Below are 22,463 nucleotides of genomic sequence, written 5' to 3'. Positions count from 1 at the left end.
TCTTATAAAATATAATTGTTTATTACAATAACTTAGAAAAACAAATAGGAAACTTAAAAGATTACAAAAAGCAAACATCACAATATTTTATGTTGTTGAATTTTGTATTGCATTTTTTTGGCTAATGCTAAATCTTAACAAAAATCATTGGAATGAAAATCACAAAATTTAAATTGAAGTTATTTTTTTAAAATGCTAATATATAAGGGCCAATAATAAACACTAGTGAAACTGTAAAGGGGTAAAATGTAAATTAATCAGGCATAAATATCTCATCATCAACTCATGGAGTAGTCAATTTTCATTTGTAGATCTTTCACCGCTTGCATGGAGAACCTTCTTGAATCTCTAGCACTCGAAATACTGAGTCGACTCGACGACTCAGAAACGGTAGCATGCTGCCGTATGGCGAGTAAGACTTTCAATTCTGTATTTCCAGGCCTTCAATTTATAAACCTGCAGTGGCGATTGAAATGGTACCTGGAATCAAGATCCAGAGTTTCGAGTTCTTCAAGTTTTTCCCGATTTACTCCCTCTCTCAAAAGAGTTTTTCTAAATCTTGTATCAAACTTAAGTGCACTGGAATCGGTGCATATTGGCGTCGAGGATCCACCCCTAGATGTGTTAAACGCTGATGTTGAAGATGATGGCGATGATCTGCACATCACCGATGAGGGTATGAGCAGACTCGGCGAGTCCACAGCAATCTCCCAATCTTTGAAGATGGACTCGACGAGTTGTTCATACAAATCGGCGAGTCATAGACTGAACAAGTTCTTATGTTGGAGATGAACTAGACGAGTTCAAGAAGGAACTCGACGAGTCGGATGAAGATAGTCCCAATGTTATGATTGAAGGAGAACCCGTCGAGTTTTCGCTAGAATTGACGACTGGAGCCGGGGTTTTGTGTGGGATTAGTGAAGCATGGACTTGACGAGTTGGTAGGCCAACTCGGCGAGTCAGGTCAACTGAATGTTGACTTTGACTGAACTTGGACCGAACCTGTTTAGGGTTGTATGCGATGTGTGTTGACTTGAAGGTTATGGTTTAGGGATCAAGGAGTCATGGGGAGTCGACTTGTGCACCGACGATAGTTCAGACATTGCACGACATTGAGGTGAGTTACCTTCCAGTAGCGGTGGGTCTACAGCCACTATGCCGGCCCACCAGTAGGAGTTGTATGTTAGATGATTGTCTTTGTGATATCATCTAGGTTCGCTACTACATGATATGTTATATGTTGGCATGATATGTTATATGTGATAGTGATAGAGTTCGGTTGTTAGGACCGAAGGGTAGGTCAGGCACCCCAGATATGTCTGACAGTATGTGATTATATGTTATATGCTGACATGGTATGTTAAATGTGATAGCGGTAGTAGGAGGGGAATAGTCCCCAAGTTCGGCTGTTAGGACCGACGGGTAGGTTAGCACCCCAGAAAGGCTTGGCACGGGTAGGTCAGCATCCCAGAATGGCTTGACACTGGTAGTACGGCACCCCAGAATGGCCGCATGGGTAGGTCGGCACCCCAGAATGGTCGTATCGGGTAGGTCGGGTGCTCCAGAATTGTCTGGCAGTATGTAATTTATGTGATTGTATGGTATGTGGTACAACAGGGAACTCACTAAGCTTCGTGCTTATAGTTTACAGTTTTGCTTTCAGGTACCTCTTCAGCGAAGGGGAAGGAGCTGGCGCGGTAGCGGCACATCATACACACACTCTTTGTTTTCTGCATTATGAGTTATTCTGGGATTTGTACTCTGACATTATTATGTTTTTACGATTCGGTTTTCAGATACGAGACATGCTTTTATTAAATGATATGATCGGTTGATATTTTGATACAAATGTTGTGCAAATCACTTAATCAAAAATGAAATTTTTGGTCGTGAAAATTGGTTCATTACACATAGTTATCATAGATATTATTTCCTAAAGTTCTTATGTCAACTCAAAACTAATTCATCTAACTTCCTCATGGTTACGGGAAATGTGTATTTCTACATGTATGAATTTTACATACAAATAAATATAATTTTTGTTATCCACCAAAAGAGATGTTTTTGAGTTAATACAAAATGCAATATTATTTAACAAATACTTACTTTCCAACCAAGTTCATAGTAAGTGCTCATCATAGTGTCAACCATTCATTAAATTCCATAATAATTACACTACCAACATTCTTGTTGTTGGTTGCATTAAATTCTAATTACAACTATTTTGATTAAAATGAATAGTAAATTTTAGTTTTGGTCCATTGAGTATGTGTAACACTTCATATTTCATACACTAAAAGTATAAAATTTCAAAAGAAATATCTTACAGATTAAAGTCATATCATATGAAAACTTGACTCATTAAAAAGACATTTCCAAAACTGTTAGATAGCTTGTGAGCTACAATTTGATGATAGAGAAGCAATATAAAAACCAAATAGTTATAATACATAAATAATGGCTAATGCTTTTCTCATACTAATCGTAGTTATCTCAAGTGTTCTAATCTTCATCAAAAGTCATACTAAGAGGGTAAGTCTTCTATAATCCCCCCCCCCCCCCCCCCCCCCGGTTTTTATTTTTAAGTATAGAATACTTATCACAAAAAAGTATTCATAAAACAAATTGTCTCGTGTGTTACATACGTACTAGATATAAAACTTTCACATTCATAACATTTTGGTTTCATATTACTTTGCACTTCAAAAAGCATTCTTCAAACTGGATATGTCTCATGGGTAAACAAATCCTTCTTTCTAAAGTATAAAATGCCACTCATTCAAATGCAACTTCATATCAAAGCATGATTCTAAACATATTGGATCGACCACATTCATAGATGTAGAAATGAAAAAAAATAGATGTTTCAAATACTTGATAAAAATAAAAAAGATGATAACAAATTTCTTTGACACGAAAACTCCCCTATAACATATAATTGTTTATTACAATAAGTTAGAAAAACAAATAGAAAACTTAAAAGATTACAAAAAGCAGACATCACAATATTTTATGTTGCTGAATTTTGTGATGCATTTTTTCGGCTAATGCTAAATCTTAACAAAAATCATTGGAATGAAAATCACAAAATTTAAATTGAAGTTATTTTTTTTAAAATGCTAATATATAAGGGCCAATAATAAACACTAGTGAAACTGTAAAGGGGTAAAATGTAAATTAATCAGGCATAAATATCTCATCATCAACTCATGGAGTAGTCAATTTTCATTTGTAGATCTTTCACCGCTTGCATGGAGAACGTTCCTGAATCTCTAGCACTCGAAATACTGAGTCGACTCAAAAACGGTAGCATGCTGCCGTATGGCGAGTAAGACTTTCATTTCTGTATTTCCAGGCCTTCAATTTATAAACCTGCAGTGGCGATTGAAATGGTACCTGGAATCAAGGTCCAGTGTTTTGAGTTCTTCAAGTTCTTCCCGATTTACTCCCTCTCTAAAGAGAGTTTTTCTAAATCTTGTATCAAACTTAAGTGCACTGGAATCGGTGCGTATTGGCGTCGAGAATCCACCCCTAGATGTGTTGAACGCTGACGTTGAAGATGATGGCGATGATCTGCACATCACCGATGAGGGCTTCGTTAAAGAGTGGCTCCCTAGGGTTTCCGGAGCTTTGAAATTGCTTTCACTATCAGATTTTTGGGTTCAGTCGAGTAGGCGTCGATCAGAAGTCTTGTCACTGATCTCTGCGCACTGTAAGTTTATTGTATGCTGAAATTCTCCATTTTTATATTCTGTAGCTCTATTCTGAAATTATGGAAATTGTTCACTGTCTGAAAATGTAAATGGGCTGCCAGGATCGATATTATTCTGGTTCATATCAAGTTGTTATTTTTATTATTATTTAATTATTCATTTATTTATTTAAAATTATCATTATTTTGTGGTCAACTATCATTGATTAGGGTTTATTAATGATGATATTTGTTGGTAATAAATGATATTTAATCATATTAAGATCTTGATGCTTTAACTCGGTTGTTTTTGTTGTTGCAGGTCAAAATCTTATTGAATTAGAGCTGAAGAACGCATGGCTGGCTGTACAAAACATGAACGCCATGCCGATGCTAACAAGTTTAACGCTTGAACTCATAAGATTAGATGACAAAAATCTAACCGAGTTCAATACATGTTTCCCAAATCTTCAAGTTCTTAACTTGATAGATGTTAGAGGTCTCAAAATGCCGATGATCCACCTCCTCAACCTGAAAACCTGCCATTGGACTGTAACAGATTCACCATCATATATATGTATAATCGCACCCAATCTCCTCACACTCAGACTCGAGTGTAGAAGTCCCTATGCCATTTATATTGAAGCTCCTTTGTGCTACAACTTGCATCTTGCACTTGAACACTTGAACGGGTTTGCAGTCAAAAGATTTCAGAAATTGAAAAATGTACAACTCGAGTGTTCAAACATTCGCTCCTTAATTCGTAAGCTTCATCGTTTAGAAACAGTAGAAACGCTGACCTTAGATATAAGAGCAGGTGGAAATTCCAAATTTAACCTAGAGGTTTTATTCTGTACTTTCCCGAACATAACTTCTTTGTGTTTTAAACCAAGGGTTTGGTCAGAATTTGAGGTGTGGTGTGGCGACATTGGGCTTAAAGGTGTGAAAAGATTTTGTGGGTATTTGTCAGTTATTGATCCTTTGATGACTTTCGCCTTGGTTGATTGCGTGTTAGAAGAATGCTTCAACTGTGTAGAAATCTCTTTACTCATCCACCGTGGTGTTCCTTCTAATGTATCAAAACATTTCATCACTAAGTGCATGGCTCAGTGGCCTGATCTGAAGTGGGGATGGGGGATTTGGGAGGAAGGAAGGGAAGATTCTTGGATCCCTGAAGAGCAGTTACCTAAAACTCTTGTGGAGGAAGGATCAGATTCCATATGATCAAAAGAAACAAAGAAAATGATCAAAAGACTAGTAGAAGGGTGTTTAGGCCAGGGAAATAATTTTGAAGGAAGGATTGACTAAAGAATAAAGATAGGATCAATGATCAATTGGAAGACATGATCGATGAAGAGTTGAAGTGAAGTAGCTTTAGAGGACCCATAATTAATTGAGTTTTCTAATAGTTGAAGTCATTCTTAGTTAAAGTTTTTATGGTTGTTGTATCTTTTGCAATGCTCTTAATTGCTTTTTAATTATGATATTACATATTTATATATTTACGGTATTACATATATTTATATTTGCTTGTTACTTATTATTATCTTTGTCTATATGTTTTTCGTTATATAAAGTTTCTTCACATTGCGGTTAATGCTTTATCTTCGATACCGGTTTTTTCTTCTTCTATTTAATTTAGTATTGATTGTTTATAATCAAAATTTGCCTTACAACCAATAATTTTTTATGGCGAGTTTGTAATCACAAATTACTTTATAGACAATCATATCTTCAACATTGTAACTTCATATATGCCTTCACAATATTTTCTTTTTAACAATAGTTATAGGTCTTTGTTAAAGCTAATGTGAATGGAAAGCACTTCTTTCTCGTATACTAATCGGACAATCATATATTCAACAACTACCTCTCGTATATAAATCAGACAATATCATTTGTGTCCTCTATCAAGATATTAAATGACACGATTAGGATTAGGAGATTAAACAACGATTGGTAGTTTAAAAATAGTATGGCCTAACTAGTTAATGAAACCATGTCCCTAGCTTATTTGAACAAATAACAATATTTTGAAATATTACACTAGTTCTTTATAAGAAACAAATACAAAGTATAATTTTTAACCAAATCATATGGTTGATATTTGCAATATACAGTCGAGTCATAATAAACAAAACAAAGAATCTTACGGAAAATAATTATTATAAATCCAACATAACAAAACCACAAAAAAAAAAAAATTATGAAAATGTAAATGGCTTCATATCAAAAACATAAGAAATTACTAATCAACTAATCAACAACAGTATTATTAGCATAACTACCATAGATATTATTACCTAAAGTTGTGACACCAACTCAAAACAAGTTTATCTAACTTCTTGGGTGTTATGGAGATATGTCTTTCCACATGTATGGATTTTACATGAAAATAAATATAATTTTTTTTATCTAACCAAAAATATGGCTTTGTCGTTTATGTTGATACAAAATGCAAAAACAATTGACCAGTACTTACTTTCTAACTAAGTTCATACCAAATCAACCATTCATTTAACGATATAATAGTTACACTACGAACCATCTTTTTGTTGGTTGCATTAAATTTAATTGCAAGTTTATTGATTAAATAAAGAGCAAGTTATAGTTTTAGTCCATTTGGTATGTGTAATAATCCATATTTTATACATTAAAAGGTATAAATTTTTAAAGAAATATCTGATGACCTAAGATCATATCATATCAAAATTCATTCCAATAAAAACATTCCCAAAAGTATAGCTTCTGGGTTCCTCATACATATCAAATAACCATAGAGAATCTATATAAGTATCGAATAGTCATAACAGATAAACAAATGTCATTCGGTCTAATGGTAGGGAGTAGCTATTCAAATGAGAGGTCATGGGTTCTATAACACTCTTTCTAGAATTAATCAGTGTAGGTCATAAAGGAGTCAAAGACATTGTTTTTGAGAAAAATCATTTTTCACGATGTGACATAGGGAGGTCACGACGTGATGTGCTAAAAATGAGAATGTGTATATCTGGAAGAAGGTCACGACGTGGCATGAGTGTCGTCACGACGTGAGGATGGCTGTAACCCAAGCCCATGATCTTTTTAGGGTTTACTTCGTGTTATACCTCTAATCTCGGATTTGGGTTCCATTTCCAGCCTCCATCACCCTTTAGAAGGATATGGATTTAGATTGCTTAAGTCGAAAGTATGTTTGATAGACGAAAGCAAAACAACTTGATAGTCTAAATTGATTTCGATTTGGTTTTCAATTTCACTTGGCATAAGGGATTGAAAGGTGATTCGAGTTAAGAGTTGTTCTTTCGACTGGTAGTTGTGTTTATTCAAGCTTGGAAACGAAAGTTACTTACTTGAGGTCAATTGTCGAAAGCACTTGAGTGGAATCGAAAGTGTGTTCGATTGGTGTTGCTTAGAGTCGAAATTGATTTCGATATGTGTTGGTTGTTAATTTGAGTTGCACATAATTTCGATAGATAATGTTTGTTTTCATTTCGCATCCAGAACCAATTAGGGAAGAAGAAGATTTGATGTTTTAATTTGAGTCCCTGCAGTTTAAGAGTTTTGACAGTTTGTACCCAGTTTCAAATTGGGGGTATATTTCTTTGAAGCGGGAAGATTTTTCAGGTTTAGTCCCTAAAGATTATGCGAAACTAACAGTTTCTACCTAATTTTGATATTATGAAGTATGTTCGCATCCAGAGTAAATTGGGAAGCTGATGACACAATTTTCGCAACAGGTACTTACATTTTTTGCGAAATTATCAGTTTGTACCTAGATTTTTGTCGGATTCTTGTGATTATTTCTGGTGAAAGATTTTTCATGGTATATGAACATTGTGTGTTCATTTTCAAGTTCGGGAAGTCAAAGATTTGAAGATATCAGTATATTTTTTGGATTTTCTCGGATTGACAAGTTTCATTTTTGTCACACACCTAGGGAGAGTTTTGTATGGTTTATTCTCCGAACGTTTCTCATACCCTTGTGGGTTTTATAATCATTTGTTGATTATAAAAAAGGGGGAGAATGTTGAAATGAGTATTCGAAGATTATTGAATATTCTTTTTCAAAGCGAATTTAAAGACCGATGTTACTTCAAGGGGGAGTTGGTCTTGATCTCTTGGAGCTTGTTTGGATATTAAAGTCGGAACATCCAATCCTAACTTTGAGATTTAGTTTAGAGAGAGAAACCACTACAAGAGCCACTTCGTAAGCTCTTTTGGTTCTAATAGAGCTTAAACTGTCTTATTTACTTTGTGTATGTTCTTTCATTATGTTTGATTCACTTTGATCACTACTATTCCGCATGTCTTATTATAATTGGATCGCTGCACTTATGACCCAAAGTCAGATCAAATGAAATTTGTGTCCCATAAACAATATTTCCAAAAGTATTAGACAACTTGCGGGTTACATTCCATATCAAACAACCATGCATATAGAAGATAAACAAGTATCAAGTAGTCATAATGGAATCTTCATTATTATTTGTACTAAGAGACTAAGTTTTTTATAATGCCTTTTTTAACCTAAAATGTATGCTATACAAAAAGGAATGTGTAAGACAAATTGTTTTGTGAGTTACACAGAGATTTGATATAGAACTTTTATATTTCAATACATATTTTTCTAATTACTTATCATTTCAAAGATCATTCTTCAAGTATCATCCTTCTTAGTAAAGTGTAAAGAACCACTCATCCTTATGCAATTTCCTTGTGAAGTATTTGTGCAATCCAAATTTTTTGCTACATTATACATATTTCAAACTTGCTTAAACAGTCAATATACATTCATGTATTTTGTGTAATGTGATGCGATGCATGTTTCCAAAAATATTAAATAAACCAACCTCTTAGATGTAGAAATGAAAAGAACTCGAATTTCGAAATACGTGGTCAAAAAAATATCTTTTCTTGAAAAGCTTTATGAACTATTTCCTATCCCATATAATCATTTATTACAATAACATCAAAAAATAAATAGAAATTTTTGAGAATTTATAAGGAAAGAGACATCGCAATATTTTCTATGTACTAATCCTAAATGATGTTAGCAAAAATATTGGAATGAACATCACAAAATTTAAATTATGGTGATTTTCTATATATGCTAATCATCTAATGTGTAATAAACAGTAGTCAAACTATAAAGGGGTATGTGTAAATTGAACATCCAAAAACATCTCCATCGTTAAGTAGACAAGTCACTTTTACCTTTGAGCAACTTTCACCTCTTGCATGGACAACCTTCCAGAAGCTCTAGTGCTCAATATACTGAGTCGAACCGCAGACCCGAGATTTCGTAACTCGCTTTCGTATGGCGAGTAAAACTTTCAATTCTATCTCTCCAGGCCTCCAATCGATCAGTTTACAATGGCAATTGCAAAGTATCTCGAATCAAGGTATAGAGTTTCGTGTTCTTCATGTTCTTCCCAATTTACTTATCCTCTTAAGAGGGTTTTCCAGAATCGTGTATCAAACTAAAAAAATTCAGGAATATATACGTATCGGCGTGAAGAGACTGCACATGGATGTATTGAACATCGATGTTAAAGATGGTGGCATTGATATGCACAACACAGCTGAGGGCTTTGTTAAGGAGTGGCTCCCTAGGGTTTCGAGAGATTTGAAATCGCCTTCACCTGATTTTTGGGTCCAGTCAAGTTGGTGTTGATTAGAAGTTTTGTCATTGATCTTTGAGTATTTTAAGTTCGATATTTGCTAAAATTCTCCATTTTTATATTCTCTAGCAATGTTATAGCTCTAATTCATATTAACAACTTTGAAAAAAAAAATATCATTTGGGCTCATCTCTTTGTGAACTATGGTTTCTATTTAGTTTACTTTTGTAGCCCGACATAGTTATCCTAGATTAGGGTTTAGTATTGATTGATATTTTTGGTAACAAATATTTAATAATATTAATGACTTGGTGGTTTAATTTCGTTGTTTTTACTAATGTAGGTCACGATCTTTTTGACTTAGAGCTGAAGAACGCATGGCTATCAGTACAAAACATGAACTTCAAACCAAAGTTATCATGTTTAACAGTTAAACTCATAAGATTAGATGATAGGAATCTAACCGAGTTAAATAAATTCTTTCCAAATCTGTAAGTTTTTAACTTGATAGATGTTAGAGGACTCAAAATACTAATGATCCAACTTCTCAACCTGAAAACATGTTACTAGACTATAACCGATTCACCATCATAAATAAATCTAATCACACCCAATGTCATCATACTCAGACTCGAGTGTAGAAGTCCAGTTGCGCTTTGTATTGAAGCTCTAGTGGTATGTCAGTTCCATTACACTTGATTACTTAAATGCCTTTGTAGTTAAAAGGTTGTCAAATTCTGAAAACAGTATGGCTCGAGTATTCAAACATTCACTCCTTACTTGTTAAGGTTCTACATAAAGAAAAAGTAAAAACGTCGACCTTACATTTACGGTATTTAGCAAGAGGGCCAGTTGGATATTCCATATTTATCCTAGCTAGATTATTCAATGCTTTCCTGAACATAACTTCTTTGTGTTTTAATGTAAGGGCTTCGTTAAATTTGAGGTGTAGTATGCCATTTGTTGTTTATTGACCCGATATTGACTATTTCCTCAATTGCTTGTGTGTTATAAAATGCTTCAACTATAGAAGTCTCTTTACTCATATGTCATGATGTTGCTCATGATGTTGCTCATGATGTATCAAACTATTTCCTCCCTAAGTGCATCACACTTAGTGGCCTGATGTGAAGTGGAGATGCGGGATTTTGGAGGAACGAAGAGAAGATTCTTGGATGACAGACGAAACGCGATTGGAGGAAAACTCATATCCATATTAAAAGAAACAAAAAATAAAAATATTTGTAGAAGGTAATGGTAAGATAGATCATATGTACACATTTACGAGGTTTTATGAAAGCCTTGAGTATTTTGTGAAGTAAAAAACAAACAGATGCACTAAACATGGAACTTGTGATGAGTTGAAATCATGGATCATTTATCTATTTTAATTGTTCTATCATCTTTTATAATTTTAGAAAAAAAATAACCGATAAATGTTTCTAAAATGATCAATTAATCAAACAAGCTTAATAAAACATTTAAGATACATAAATGATAAATTTGTTAATTATACAAAAATAGATACATTTAAGATATATAAATGTTAAATTTGTTAATTATAGAAAAATAGATTTTGAAAAGGGTAATCAATGAAGAAGCTTTAGAGACGTTAACCATTATAGATGCTCTAATAAATGCTCGAGAAAGTCTTTTAAAAAAAAAAAAAAAAAAAAAAAAAAACAAAGAAACTTAATAATTTGAACGGTATAAATGATTTATGGTTGTTGTGTCTTTTGGAATTCTCTTGCTTGTTATGGTGGTAATATGTATTAATTGGGTTTAAATATGATCTCATGTTATCTGATGTAGATACCTGTGCGTTAGTTTCTTGAGAGGATACTATCATACTTGCCTATATATTAATTTTTCGAATTTAGTTTTTTGTGCTGCATTTGACGTTTCTTTCTATATGATTGAGGTGCATTGCATTTTTTTTGGTATTATCCTTGGCAGCCTAGATACCCTTATTAGACTTCATAAGACCTTCATATTCATGAGCGGATTTTTGTTGATTACCCTGAATAAAAACCTAGGAATTCTCTTTTGAATGATGCATTACTTAGTTAGATTCGATTGCATTCATGTGAATGCCATGGCTACTCAAAACACAAACTTCACGAAACAGGGGAAATATGTTATCCATTTAACAATCTAAGTAATGTGAACATTATCCTAATTTTCCAATAGTACTTTGTGATTTATATGATTTGGTTAAATATGCATCTATGTTACTGTTTATCAATCATGTCATGTGAAAGGTTAATTGATGACTACATTATACAACTTGCTTTTACAACCGAGTTGGATGTAACATGTACAATGCAGTTATATCTCAACAACCGTCTCACGTATATAACTCAGGTAAGATCATTAAGATCATTGTTTTCTTATATTAAGACATTAAATGGCAATATTATGAGATAAACAATGTTTGATAGATGAAATAATATGTGTCAGTTGCTTAATGAAATCATAAGCTTATTTAACAAATAATGATGTTTTGAAATATAATGACCAATCCTTTTTTTAAAAAAAAAAAAACAATATATATTTTTCAGTCAAGTTATATGGTTGATATTTTTAATATAAAACGAAGCCATGATAAAATATAAAAAAAAAAAACCAATCTTGTAGACAATAATAAGTATAAAACCTACATAACAAAATATGATTTAAGGAAATACAAATTCCTTCAAGGCAAAAAGATAACAAGATACTATTAGTATCAATATTGTCAGAATAGTTATCATAGATATTCTTTCCTAAAGTTCTTATATCAACTCAAAACTAATTCATCTAACTTCCTCATGGTTATGGGAATGTGTATTTCTACATGCACTAGCGAATCTAGAACCAAAATCAACGTGGTTCTTTATATAAATGAAATGGAAAAAAAAAATATGAAAATGTATGACTTTTGGCAAAAATAAGGTAGTTCCTTACGTTTTTTTATATAGAATTGTTGTATTAAAAAAAAAAAAGGTAGGTCCTAGGACCTACCTTGAGTGTGAATAGCAACGCCCTGTCTACATGTATGAATTTTACATATAAATAAATACAATTTTTGTTATCCACCAAAAGAGGTGCTTTTGAGTTGATACAAAATGCAAAACTACTTAACAAATACTTACTTTCCAACCAAGTTCATAGTAAGTGTTCATCATAATGTCAACCATTTATTAAATGCCATAAAACTTACACTACTGACATTCTTTAGTCAACCATTTATTAAATGCCATAATACTTACACTACCAACATTCTTGTTGTTGGTTGCACTAAATTTTAATTACATGTATGTTGATTAAAATAAATAGTAAATTTTAGTTTTGATCCTTTCAGTATGTGTAACATTCTATATTTCATACACTAAAAATATAAAATTTTAAAAGAAATATCTTACGAGTTAAAGTCATATCATATGAAAACTTGACCCCTTAAAAAGACATTTCCAAAAGTGTTGGATAGCCTGTGAGTTACAATTTCATGTCAAACAACCATAGAGAAGCTATATAAAAACCAAATAGTCATAATACATAAATAATGAGTAATGCTTTTCTTATTCTAATAGTAGATATCTCAAGTGTTCTAATCTTCATCAAAAGGCATACTAAAAAGGTAAGTCTTCTATAACCCTCCCCCCCCCCCCCCCCCCCCCCCCCTATTTTTATTTTTAAATCTAGAATACATGTCACATAAAAAAATTGTCTCGTGTGTTACATACATATTAGATATAAAACTTTCACATCCAAAACAATTTGTTTTCATATTACATTGCACTTCAAAAGGCATTCTTAAACTGGATATGCCTCATGGCGAGACTAATCATTCTTACTAAATAATAAAATGCCGCTCATTCATATGCAATTTCATATCAAAGCATTTGTGCAATCCAAAAATTCTCTATATTTTACATATTTCAAATTTCAAAACTTGCTCAAATTATCAATATATACTTTCATGTATATGTAACATCATATAACGCATGATTCTAAACATATTGGATCGACTGCATTCGTAGATGTAGAAATGAGAAAAGTAGAAGTTCCAAATACTTGATAAAAATAAAAATAAAAATTATAAAAAAATTCTTTGTTAGGAAAAGCTTTTATGAATTTTTTCCTAAATCATATAATCCTTTATTACAATAACTTAGAAAAACAAATAGGAAACTTAAAAGACTTTGTAAAGAAGCAGACATCACAATATTTTATGTTGCTGACTTTTGTATTGCATTTTTTTCGGCTAATGCTAAATCTTAACAAAAATCACTTGAATGAAAATCACAAAATTTAAATTGAAGTTAGTTTTTATAAATGCTAATGTGTAAGGACCAATAATAAACACTAGTCAAACCGTAAAGGGGTAAAGTGTAAATTAATCAGGCATAAATATCTGTATCATCAACTCCTCAAGTAGTCAATTTTCATTTGTAGATCTTTCACCGCTTGCATGGATAACCTTCCTGAATCTCTAGCGCTCGAAATATTGAGTCGACTCGACGACTCAGAAACGGTAGCATGCTGCCGTATGGCGAGTAAGACTTTCAATTCTGTATTTCCAGGCCTTCAATTTATAAACCTGCAGTGGCGATTGAAATGGTACCTGGAATCAAGGTCCAGTGTTTCAAGTTCTTCAAGTTCTTCCCGATTTATTCCCTCTCTAAAGAGAGTTTTTCTAAATCTTGTATCAAACTTAAGTGCACTGGAATCGGTGCGTATTGGCGTCGAGAATCCACCCCTAGATGTGATGAACGTTGACGTTGAAGATGATGGCGATGATCTGCACATCACCGATGAGGGCTTCGTTAAAGAGTGGCTCCCTAGGGTTTCCGGAGCTTTGAAATTGCTTTCACTATCAGATTTTTGGGTTCAGTCGAGTAGGCGTCGATCAGAAGTCTTGTCACTGATATCTGCGCACTGTAAGTTGGTTGTATGCTGAAATTCTCCATTTTTATATTCTGTAGCTTTATTCTGAAATTATGGAAATTGTTCACTGTCTGAAAATGTAAATGGTCTGCCAGGATCGATATTATTCTGGTTCATATCAAGTTGTTATTTTTATTATTATTTAATTATTCATTTATTTATTTAAAATTATCATTAATTTGTGGTCAACTATCATTGATTAGGGTTTATTAATGATGATATTTGTTGGTAATAAATGATATTTAATCATATTAAGATCTTGATGCTTTAACTCGGTTGATTTTGTTGTTGCAGGTCAAAATCTTATTGAATTAGAGCTGAAGAACGCATGGCTGGCTGTACAAAACATGAACGCCATGCCGATGCTAACAAGTTTAACGCTTGAACTCATAAGATTAGATGACAAAAATCTAACCGAGTTAAATACATGTTTCCCAAATCTTCAAGTTCTTAACTTGATAGATGTTAGAGGTCTCAAAATGCCGATGATCCACCTCCTCAACCTGAAAACCTGCCATTGGACTGTAACAGATTCACCATCATATATATGTATAATCGCACCCAATCTCCTCACACTCAGACTCGAGTGTAGAAGTCCCGCTGCCCTTTATATTGAAGCTCCTTTGTGCTACAACTTGCATCTTGCACTTGATCACTTGAACGCATTTGCAGTCAAAAGATTTCAGAAATTGAAAAATGTACAACTCGAGTGTTCAAACATTCGCTCCTTAATTCGTAAGTTTCATCGTTTAGAAACAGTAGAAACGCTGACCTTAGATATAAGAGCAGGTGGAAATTCCAAATTTAACCTAGAGGTTTTATTCTGTACTTTCCCGAGCATAACTTCTTTGTGTTTTAAACCAAGGGTTTGGTCAGAATTTGAGGTGTGGTGTGGGGACATTGGGCTTAAAGGTGTGAAAAGATTTTGTGGGTATTTGTCAGTTATTGATCCTTTGACGACTTTCACCTTGGTTGATTGCATGTTAGAAGAATGCTTCAACTGTGTAGAAATCTCTTTACTCATCCACCGTGGTGTTCCTTCTAATGTATCAAAACATTTCATCACTAAGTGCATGGCTCAGTGGCCTGATCTGAAGTGGGGATGGGGGATTTGGGAGGAAGGAAGGGAAGATTCTTGGATCCCTGAAGAGCAGTTACCTAAAACTCTTGTGGAGGAAGGATCAGATTCCATATGATCAAAAGAAACAAAGAAAATGATCAAAAGACTAGTAGAAGGGTGTTTAGGCCAGGGAAATAATTTTGAAGGAAAGATCGACTAAAGAATAAAGATAGGATCAATGATCAATTGGAAGACATGATCGATGAAGAGTTGAAGTGAAGTAGCTTCAGCAGGACCCATAATTAATTGAGTTTTCTAATAGTTGAAGTCTTTCTTAGTTAAAGTTTTTATGGTTGTATCTTTTGCAATGCTCTTGCTTGTTAATTATGATATTACATATTTATATATTTACGGTATTACATATTCATATTTGGATGGCTATTATTATTATTATTATTATTATTATTATTATTGTTATTATTATTATTATCTTTGTCTATATGTTTTTCCTTATATAAGGTTTCTTCACATTGCGGTTAATGCTTTATCTTCGATTCCGGTTTTTTCTTCTTCTATTTAATTTAGTCTTGATTGTTTAGAATCAACATTTGCCTTACAACCAATATTTTTTTATGGCGAGTTTGTAATAGATTACTTTATAGACAATCATATCTTCAACATTGTAACTTCATATATGCCTTCACAATATTTTCTTTTTAACAATAGTTATACGTCTTTGTTAAAGCTAATGTGAATGGAAAGCACTTCTTTCTCGTATATTAATCGGACAATCATATATTCAATAACTACCCCTCATATATAAATCGGACAATATCATTTGTGTCCTCTATCAAGATATTAAATGACACGATTAGGAGAGTAAACAATGATTGATAGTTTAAAAATAGTATGGCCTAACTAGTTAATGAAACCATGTCCCTAGCTTATTTGAACAAATAACAATATTTTGAAATATTACACTAGTTCTTTATAAGAAACAAATACAGAGTATAATTTTTAACCAAATCATATGGTTGATATTTGCAATATACAGTCGAGTCGTAATAAACAAAACAAAAAATCTTACGAAAAATAATTATTATAAATCCTACATAACAAAACCATAAATTTTTTTTTTATGAAAATGTAAATGGCTTCATATCAAAAACATAAGAAATTACTAAGCAACAACAGAATTATTAGGATAACTACCATAGATATTATTACCTAAAGTTGTGTCACCAACTCAAAACAAGTTTATTTAACTTCTTGGGTGTTATGGAGATGTGTCGTTCCACATGTATGGATTTTACATGAAAATAAATATAATCTTTTTTATCTAACAAAAAATATGGCTTTGTCGTTTATGTTGATACAAAATGCAAAAACAATTGACCAGTATTTACTTTTTAACTAAGTTCATACCAAATCAACCATTCATTTAACGAGATAATAGTTACACTACGAACCCTCTTTTTGTTGGTTGCATTAAATATAATTGCAAGTTTATTGATTAAATAAAGAGTAAGTTATAGTTTTAGTCCATTTGGTATGTGTAATACTCCATATTTTATACATTAAAAGGTATAAATTTTTAAAGAAATATCTTATGACCTAAGGTCATATCATATCAAAATTCATTCCAATAAAAACATTCCCAAAAGTATAGCTTCTGGGTTCCTCATACATATCAAATAACCATAGAGAATCAATATAAGTATCGAATAGTCATAACAGATAAACAAATGTCATTCGGTCTAATGGTAGGGAGTAGCTATTCAAATGAGAGGTCATGGGTTCTATAACACTCTTTCTAGAATGAATCAGTGTAGGTCATAAAGGAGTCAAAGACATTGTTTTTGAGAAAAATCATTTTTCATGATGTGACATAGGGAGGTCACGACGTGATGTGCTAAAAATGAGAATGTGTATATCTGGAAGAAGGTCACGACGTGGCATGAGTGTCGTCACGACGTGAAGATGGCTGTAACCCAATCCCATGATCTTTTTAGGGTTTACTTCGTGTTATACCTCTAATCTCGGATTTGGGTTCCATTTCCAGCCTCCATCACCCTTTAGAAGGATATGGATTTAGATTGCTTAAGTCGAAAGTATGTTTGATAGACGAAAGCAAAACAACTTGATAGTCTAAATTGATTTCGATTTGGTTTTCAATTTCACTTGGCATAAGGGATCGAAAGGTGATTCGAGTTAAGAGTTGTTCTTTCGACTGGTAGTTGTGTTTATTCATGCTTGGAAACGAAAGTTACTTACTTGAGGTCAATTGTCGAAAGCACTTGATTGGAATCGAAAGTATGTTCAATTCGTGTTGCTTAGAGTCGAAATTGATTTCGATATGTGTTGGTTGTTAATTTGAGTTGCACATAATTTCGATAGATAATGTTTGTTTTCATTTCGCATCCAGAACCAATCAGGGAAGAAGAAGATTTGATGTTTTAATTTGAGTCCCTGCAGTTTAAGAGTTTTGACAGTTTGTACACAATTTCAAATTGGGGGTATATTTCTTTGAAGCGGGAAGATTTTTTAGGTTTAGTCCCTAAAGATTATGCGAAACTAACAGTTTCTACCTAATTTCGATATTATGAAGTATGTTCGCTTCCAGAGTAAATTGGGAAGCTGATGACACAATTTTTGCAACAGGTACTTACATTTTTTGCGAAATTATCAGTTTGTACCTAGATTTTTCTCGGCATCTTGTGATTATTTTTGGTGCAAGATTTTTCATGGTATATGAACATTGTGTGTTCATTTTCAAGTTCGGGAAGTCAAAGATTTGAAGATATCAGTATATTTTTTCGATTTTCTCGGATTGACGAGTTTCATTTTTGTCACACACCTAGGGAGAGTTTTGTATGGTTTATTCTTCGAACGTTTCTCATACCCTTGTGGGTTTTATAATCATTTGTTGATTATAAAAAGGGGGAGAATGTTGAATGAGTATTCGGAGATTATTGAATATTCTTTTTCAAAGCGAATTTAAAGACCGATGTTACTTCAAGGGGGAGTTGGTCTTGATCGCTTGGAGCTTGTTTGGATATTGAAGTCGGAAGATCCAATCCTAACTTTTAGAGGGATAATGTTAAGGTATAAAGTTCTCCTTGGATGTGGCTTACACTCTTTAATTGTGTAAGATTTAGCCATTCCTATAAATAATAAGTTAGTGGCTCCCATTTTATGTAAGAACCCATTTTGTGTGAGATTTAGTTTAGAGAGAGAAACCATTACAAGACCCACTTTGTAAACTCTTTTTGTTCTAATAGAGCTTAAACTGTCTTATTTACTTTGTGTATGTTCTTTCATTATGTTTGATTCACTTTGATCACTACTATTCTGCATGTTTTATTATAATCGGATCGCTACACTTATGACCCAAAGTCAGATCAAATGAAATTTGTGTCCCATAAACAACATTTCCAAAAGTATTAGACAACTTGCGGGTTACATTCCATATCAAACAACCATGCATAGAGAAGATAAATAAGTAACAAGTAGTCATAATGGAATCTTCATTATTATTTGTACTAAGAGACTAAGTTTTTTATAATGCCTTTTTTAACCTAAAATGTATGCTATACAAAAAGGAATGTGTAAGACAAATTGTTTTGTGAGTTACACAGAGATTTGTTACAGAAGTTTTATATTTTAATACATTTTTTTCTAATTACTTATCATTTCAAAGATCATTCTTCAAGTATCATCCTTCTTAGTAAAGTGTAAAGAACCACTCATCCTTATGCAATTTCTGTGAAGTATTTGTGTAATCCAAATTTTTTGCTACATTATACATATTTCAAACTTGCTTAAACAGTCAATATACATTCATGTATTTTCTGTAATGTGATGCGATGCATGTTTCCAAAAGTATTGAATAAACCAACCTCTTAGATGTAGAAATGAAAAGAAATCGAATTTCGAAATACGTGGTCAAAAAAAATTTCTTTTCTGGAAAAGCTTTATGAACTATTTCCTATCCCATATAATTGTCTATTACAATAACATCAAAAAAAATAGAAATTTTAGAGAATTTATAAGTAAAGAGACATCGCAATATTTTTTAGGTACTAATCCTAAATGATGTTAGCAAAAATATTGGAATGAACATCACAAAATTTAAATTATGGTGATTTTCTATATATGCTAATCAGCTAATGTGTAAGGGCCATTATAATAAACAGTAGTCAAACTATAAAGGGGTATGTGTAAATTGAACATCCATAAATATCTCCAATGTTAAGTAGTCATGTCACTTTTTCCTTTGAGCATCTTTCACCTCTTGCATGGACAACCTTCCTGAAGCTCTAGTGCTCAATATACTGAGTCGAACCGCAGACCCGAGATTTTGTAACTCGCTTTCGTATGGCGAGTAGAACTTTCAATTCTATCTCTCCTTGCCTCCAATCGATCAGTTTACAATGGCAATTGCAAAGTATCTCGAATCAAGGTATAGAGTTTCGTGTTCTTCATGTTCTTCCCAATTTACTTCTCCTCTTAAGAGGGTTTTCCAGAATCGTGTATCAAACTAAAAAATTCAGGAATATATACGTATCGGCGTGAAGAGACTGCACATGGATGTATTGAACATCGATGTTAAAGATGGTGGCATTGATATGCACAACACAGCTGAGGGCTTTGTTAAGGAGTGGCTCCCTAGGGTTTCGAGAGATTTGAAATCGCCTTCACCTGATTTTTGGGTCCAGTCAAGTTGGTGTTGATTAGAAGTTTTGTCATTGATCTTTGAGTATTTTAAGTTTGATATTTGCTAAAATTCTCCATTTTTATATTCTCTAGCAATGTTATAGCTCTAATTCATATTAACAACTTTGAAGAAAAATATCATTTGGGCTCATCTCTTTGTGAATTATGGTTTCTATTTAGTTTACTTTTGTAGCCCGACATAGTTATCCTAGATTAGGGTTTAGTATTGATTGATATTTTTGGTAACAAATGATATTTAATAATATTAAGGACTTGGTGGTTTAATTTCGTTGTTTTTATTAATTTAGGTCACGATCTTTTTCACTTAGAGCTGAAGAACGCATGGCTATCAGTACAAAACATGAACTTCAAACCAAAGTTAACATGTTTAACAGTTAAACTCATAAGATTAGATGATAGGAATCTAACCGAGTTAAATAAATTCTTTCCAAATCTTTAAGTTTTTAACTTGATAGATGTTAGAGGACTCAAAATACTATTGATCCAACTTCTCAACCTGAAAACATGTTACTAGACTATAACCGATTCACCATCATAAATAAATATAATCACACCCAATGTCATCATACTCAGACTCGAGTGTAGAAGTTTAGTTGCGCTTTATATTGAAGCTCTAGTGGTGTGTCAGTTCCATTACACTTGATTACTTAAATGCCTTTGTAGTTAAAAGGTTGTCAAATTTTGAAAATAGTATGGCTCGAGTATTTAAACATTCACTCCTTACTTGTTAAGGTTCTACACAGCCCGGCCCAATGGGTGGGGCAACCTGGGTTATTGCCCAGGGCCCCACATATGTTTGGGGCCCAATTTTATAACTGTTAATATTTATATATTAATTTATATGTTAAATGTTAAATTCCAAATAGTTGTAGATCACATGGTAACTTGCGTCCTTGCATTCCTGTTACCTCTGGTTCGAATCTCATCATCCCCCCCCTTTTTTTTTACAGAATCGTTATCTGCTTTCAATTAAAAATTTACATCTTTTGCCCCTGAGCTATACAACTTGTTTCATATTCTACATTAGTTTTGATTTTCATAATAAAACTTACTAAAATCCACATTTACCCCCTTTCGTTTCCTATTTTGCATTTATTCCAATTTTGTTAATTTTTTTTCATTTCGGTTATTCATTATGACATTTAATCCTTTGAATTAATTTAAATATCAAAGAAACTTCAATAATATCTTATTCTATCATATGCAGTTAATGAATTTTAATTATTTCTAATTACATATAATATTTAATGGAACATTCTCTTCTTTTTAATACCGATTCATTATTAGATGAGTGTATCATTAAAATCTCTATGTTTTCAGTTAGATAAATATATCATTCTTCTATTTTATTTTCCCAGCCATTTATATATATATTTTTTGTATTTCCAAACATTTAGACATTTATTAAATAATATTTAAAATTACATACTAAAGCCATAGTTTCTAATAATATCAACTAAAATATACATCAACTTTATACAAATTCTTTCCTATTTTTTTTTTTTAAATTATGTTTTACATAAGACTATATTTAAATAAAGACATTATGCAATATATCTTATCTAATTTAGTTGGATAATGGTCTTAATTCATTAAAAGTTAGTTTAAATTTATCAGAATTAGTTTATATATAAATCTTTTTTCAAATAACTATAATAAATTTTTTGTAGAGTTAGTTAAAAAACTTAGGTATCTAGTTCATATCTTAATAGTAAATTTCTTATAACATTTAAATTAAATTTTATGGTTGTATGAATTTCTAGTAATTAGGGGCCTCTTTTTTATTTTTGCCCCGGGCCTAAAAATTATTTGGGACGGCCCTGGTTCTACATAGAGAAAAAGTAAAAAACGCCGACCTTACATTTACAGGATTCAGCAAGAGGGCCAGTTGGATATTCCAGATTTATCCTAGGTAGATTATTCAATGCTTTCCCGAACATAACTTCTTTGTGTTTTAACGTAAGGGATTGGTCAAAATATGAGGAGTGGTATGCCATTTGTTGTTGACTGACCCGATATTGACTATTTCCTCAATTGCTTGTGTCTTAGATAATGCTTCAACTGTAGAAGTCGCTTTACTCATATGTCATGATGTATCAAACTATTTCCTCCCTAAGTGCATCACTTAGGGCCTGATGTGAAGTGGAGATGGGGGATTTTGGAGGAACGAAGAGAAGATTCTTGGATGACAGACGAAACGCGATTGGAGGAAAACTCATATCCATATTAAAAGAAACAAAAAATAAAAATATTTATAGAAGGTAATGGTAAGATAGATCATATGTACACATTTACGAGGTTTTATGAAAGCATTGAGTATTTTGTGAAGTAAAAAAAAAAAAAAAAAAAAAGGATACACTAAACATGGAACTTGTGATGAGTTGGAAGCATGGATCATTTATCTATTTTAATTGTTCTATCATCT

The 22,463-nt window shown here is 32.5% G+C and overlaps 2 protein-coding genes across 2 annotated transcripts; both read left to right on the top strand.

Moving 5' to 3' along the window:
* The first annotated feature begins 327 nt into the window (after positions 1–327).
* LOC111883825 (F-box/LRR-repeat protein At4g29420) lies at positions 328–4,915 on the top strand. The gene is made up of 5 exons (XM_052765692.1): positions 328–505; positions 834–844; positions 2,499–2,518; positions 3,432–3,712; positions 4,014–4,915. Exons 1-5 carry the CDS (start codon positions 328–330, stop codon positions 4,913–4,915), a joined length of 1,392 nt encoding a protein of 463 aa, XP_052621652.1.
* Positions 4,916–13,843: 8,928 nt separating this feature from the next.
* On the top strand, positions 13,844–15,437 carry LOC128127249 (F-box/LRR-repeat protein At4g29420-like). The gene is made up of 2 exons (XM_052765691.1): positions 13,844–14,234; positions 14,536–15,437. The coding sequence occupies exons 1-2, from the start codon at positions 13,844–13,846 to the stop codon at positions 15,435–15,437; spliced, it is 1,293 nt and encodes a 430-aa protein (XP_052621651.1).
* The last annotated feature ends 7,026 nt before the right edge of the window (positions 15,438–22,463 follow it).

The sequence above is a fragment of the Lactuca sativa genome, chromosome 7 (genome assembly GCF_002870075.4).
Source record: "Lactuca sativa cultivar Salinas chromosome 7, Lsat_Salinas_v11, whole genome shotgun sequence".
NCBI classification, from domain to species: domain Eukaryota; kingdom Viridiplantae; phylum Streptophyta; class Magnoliopsida; order Asterales; family Asteraceae; genus Lactuca; species Lactuca sativa.
This window is presented reverse-complemented; position numbering and strand designations above follow the sequence as displayed.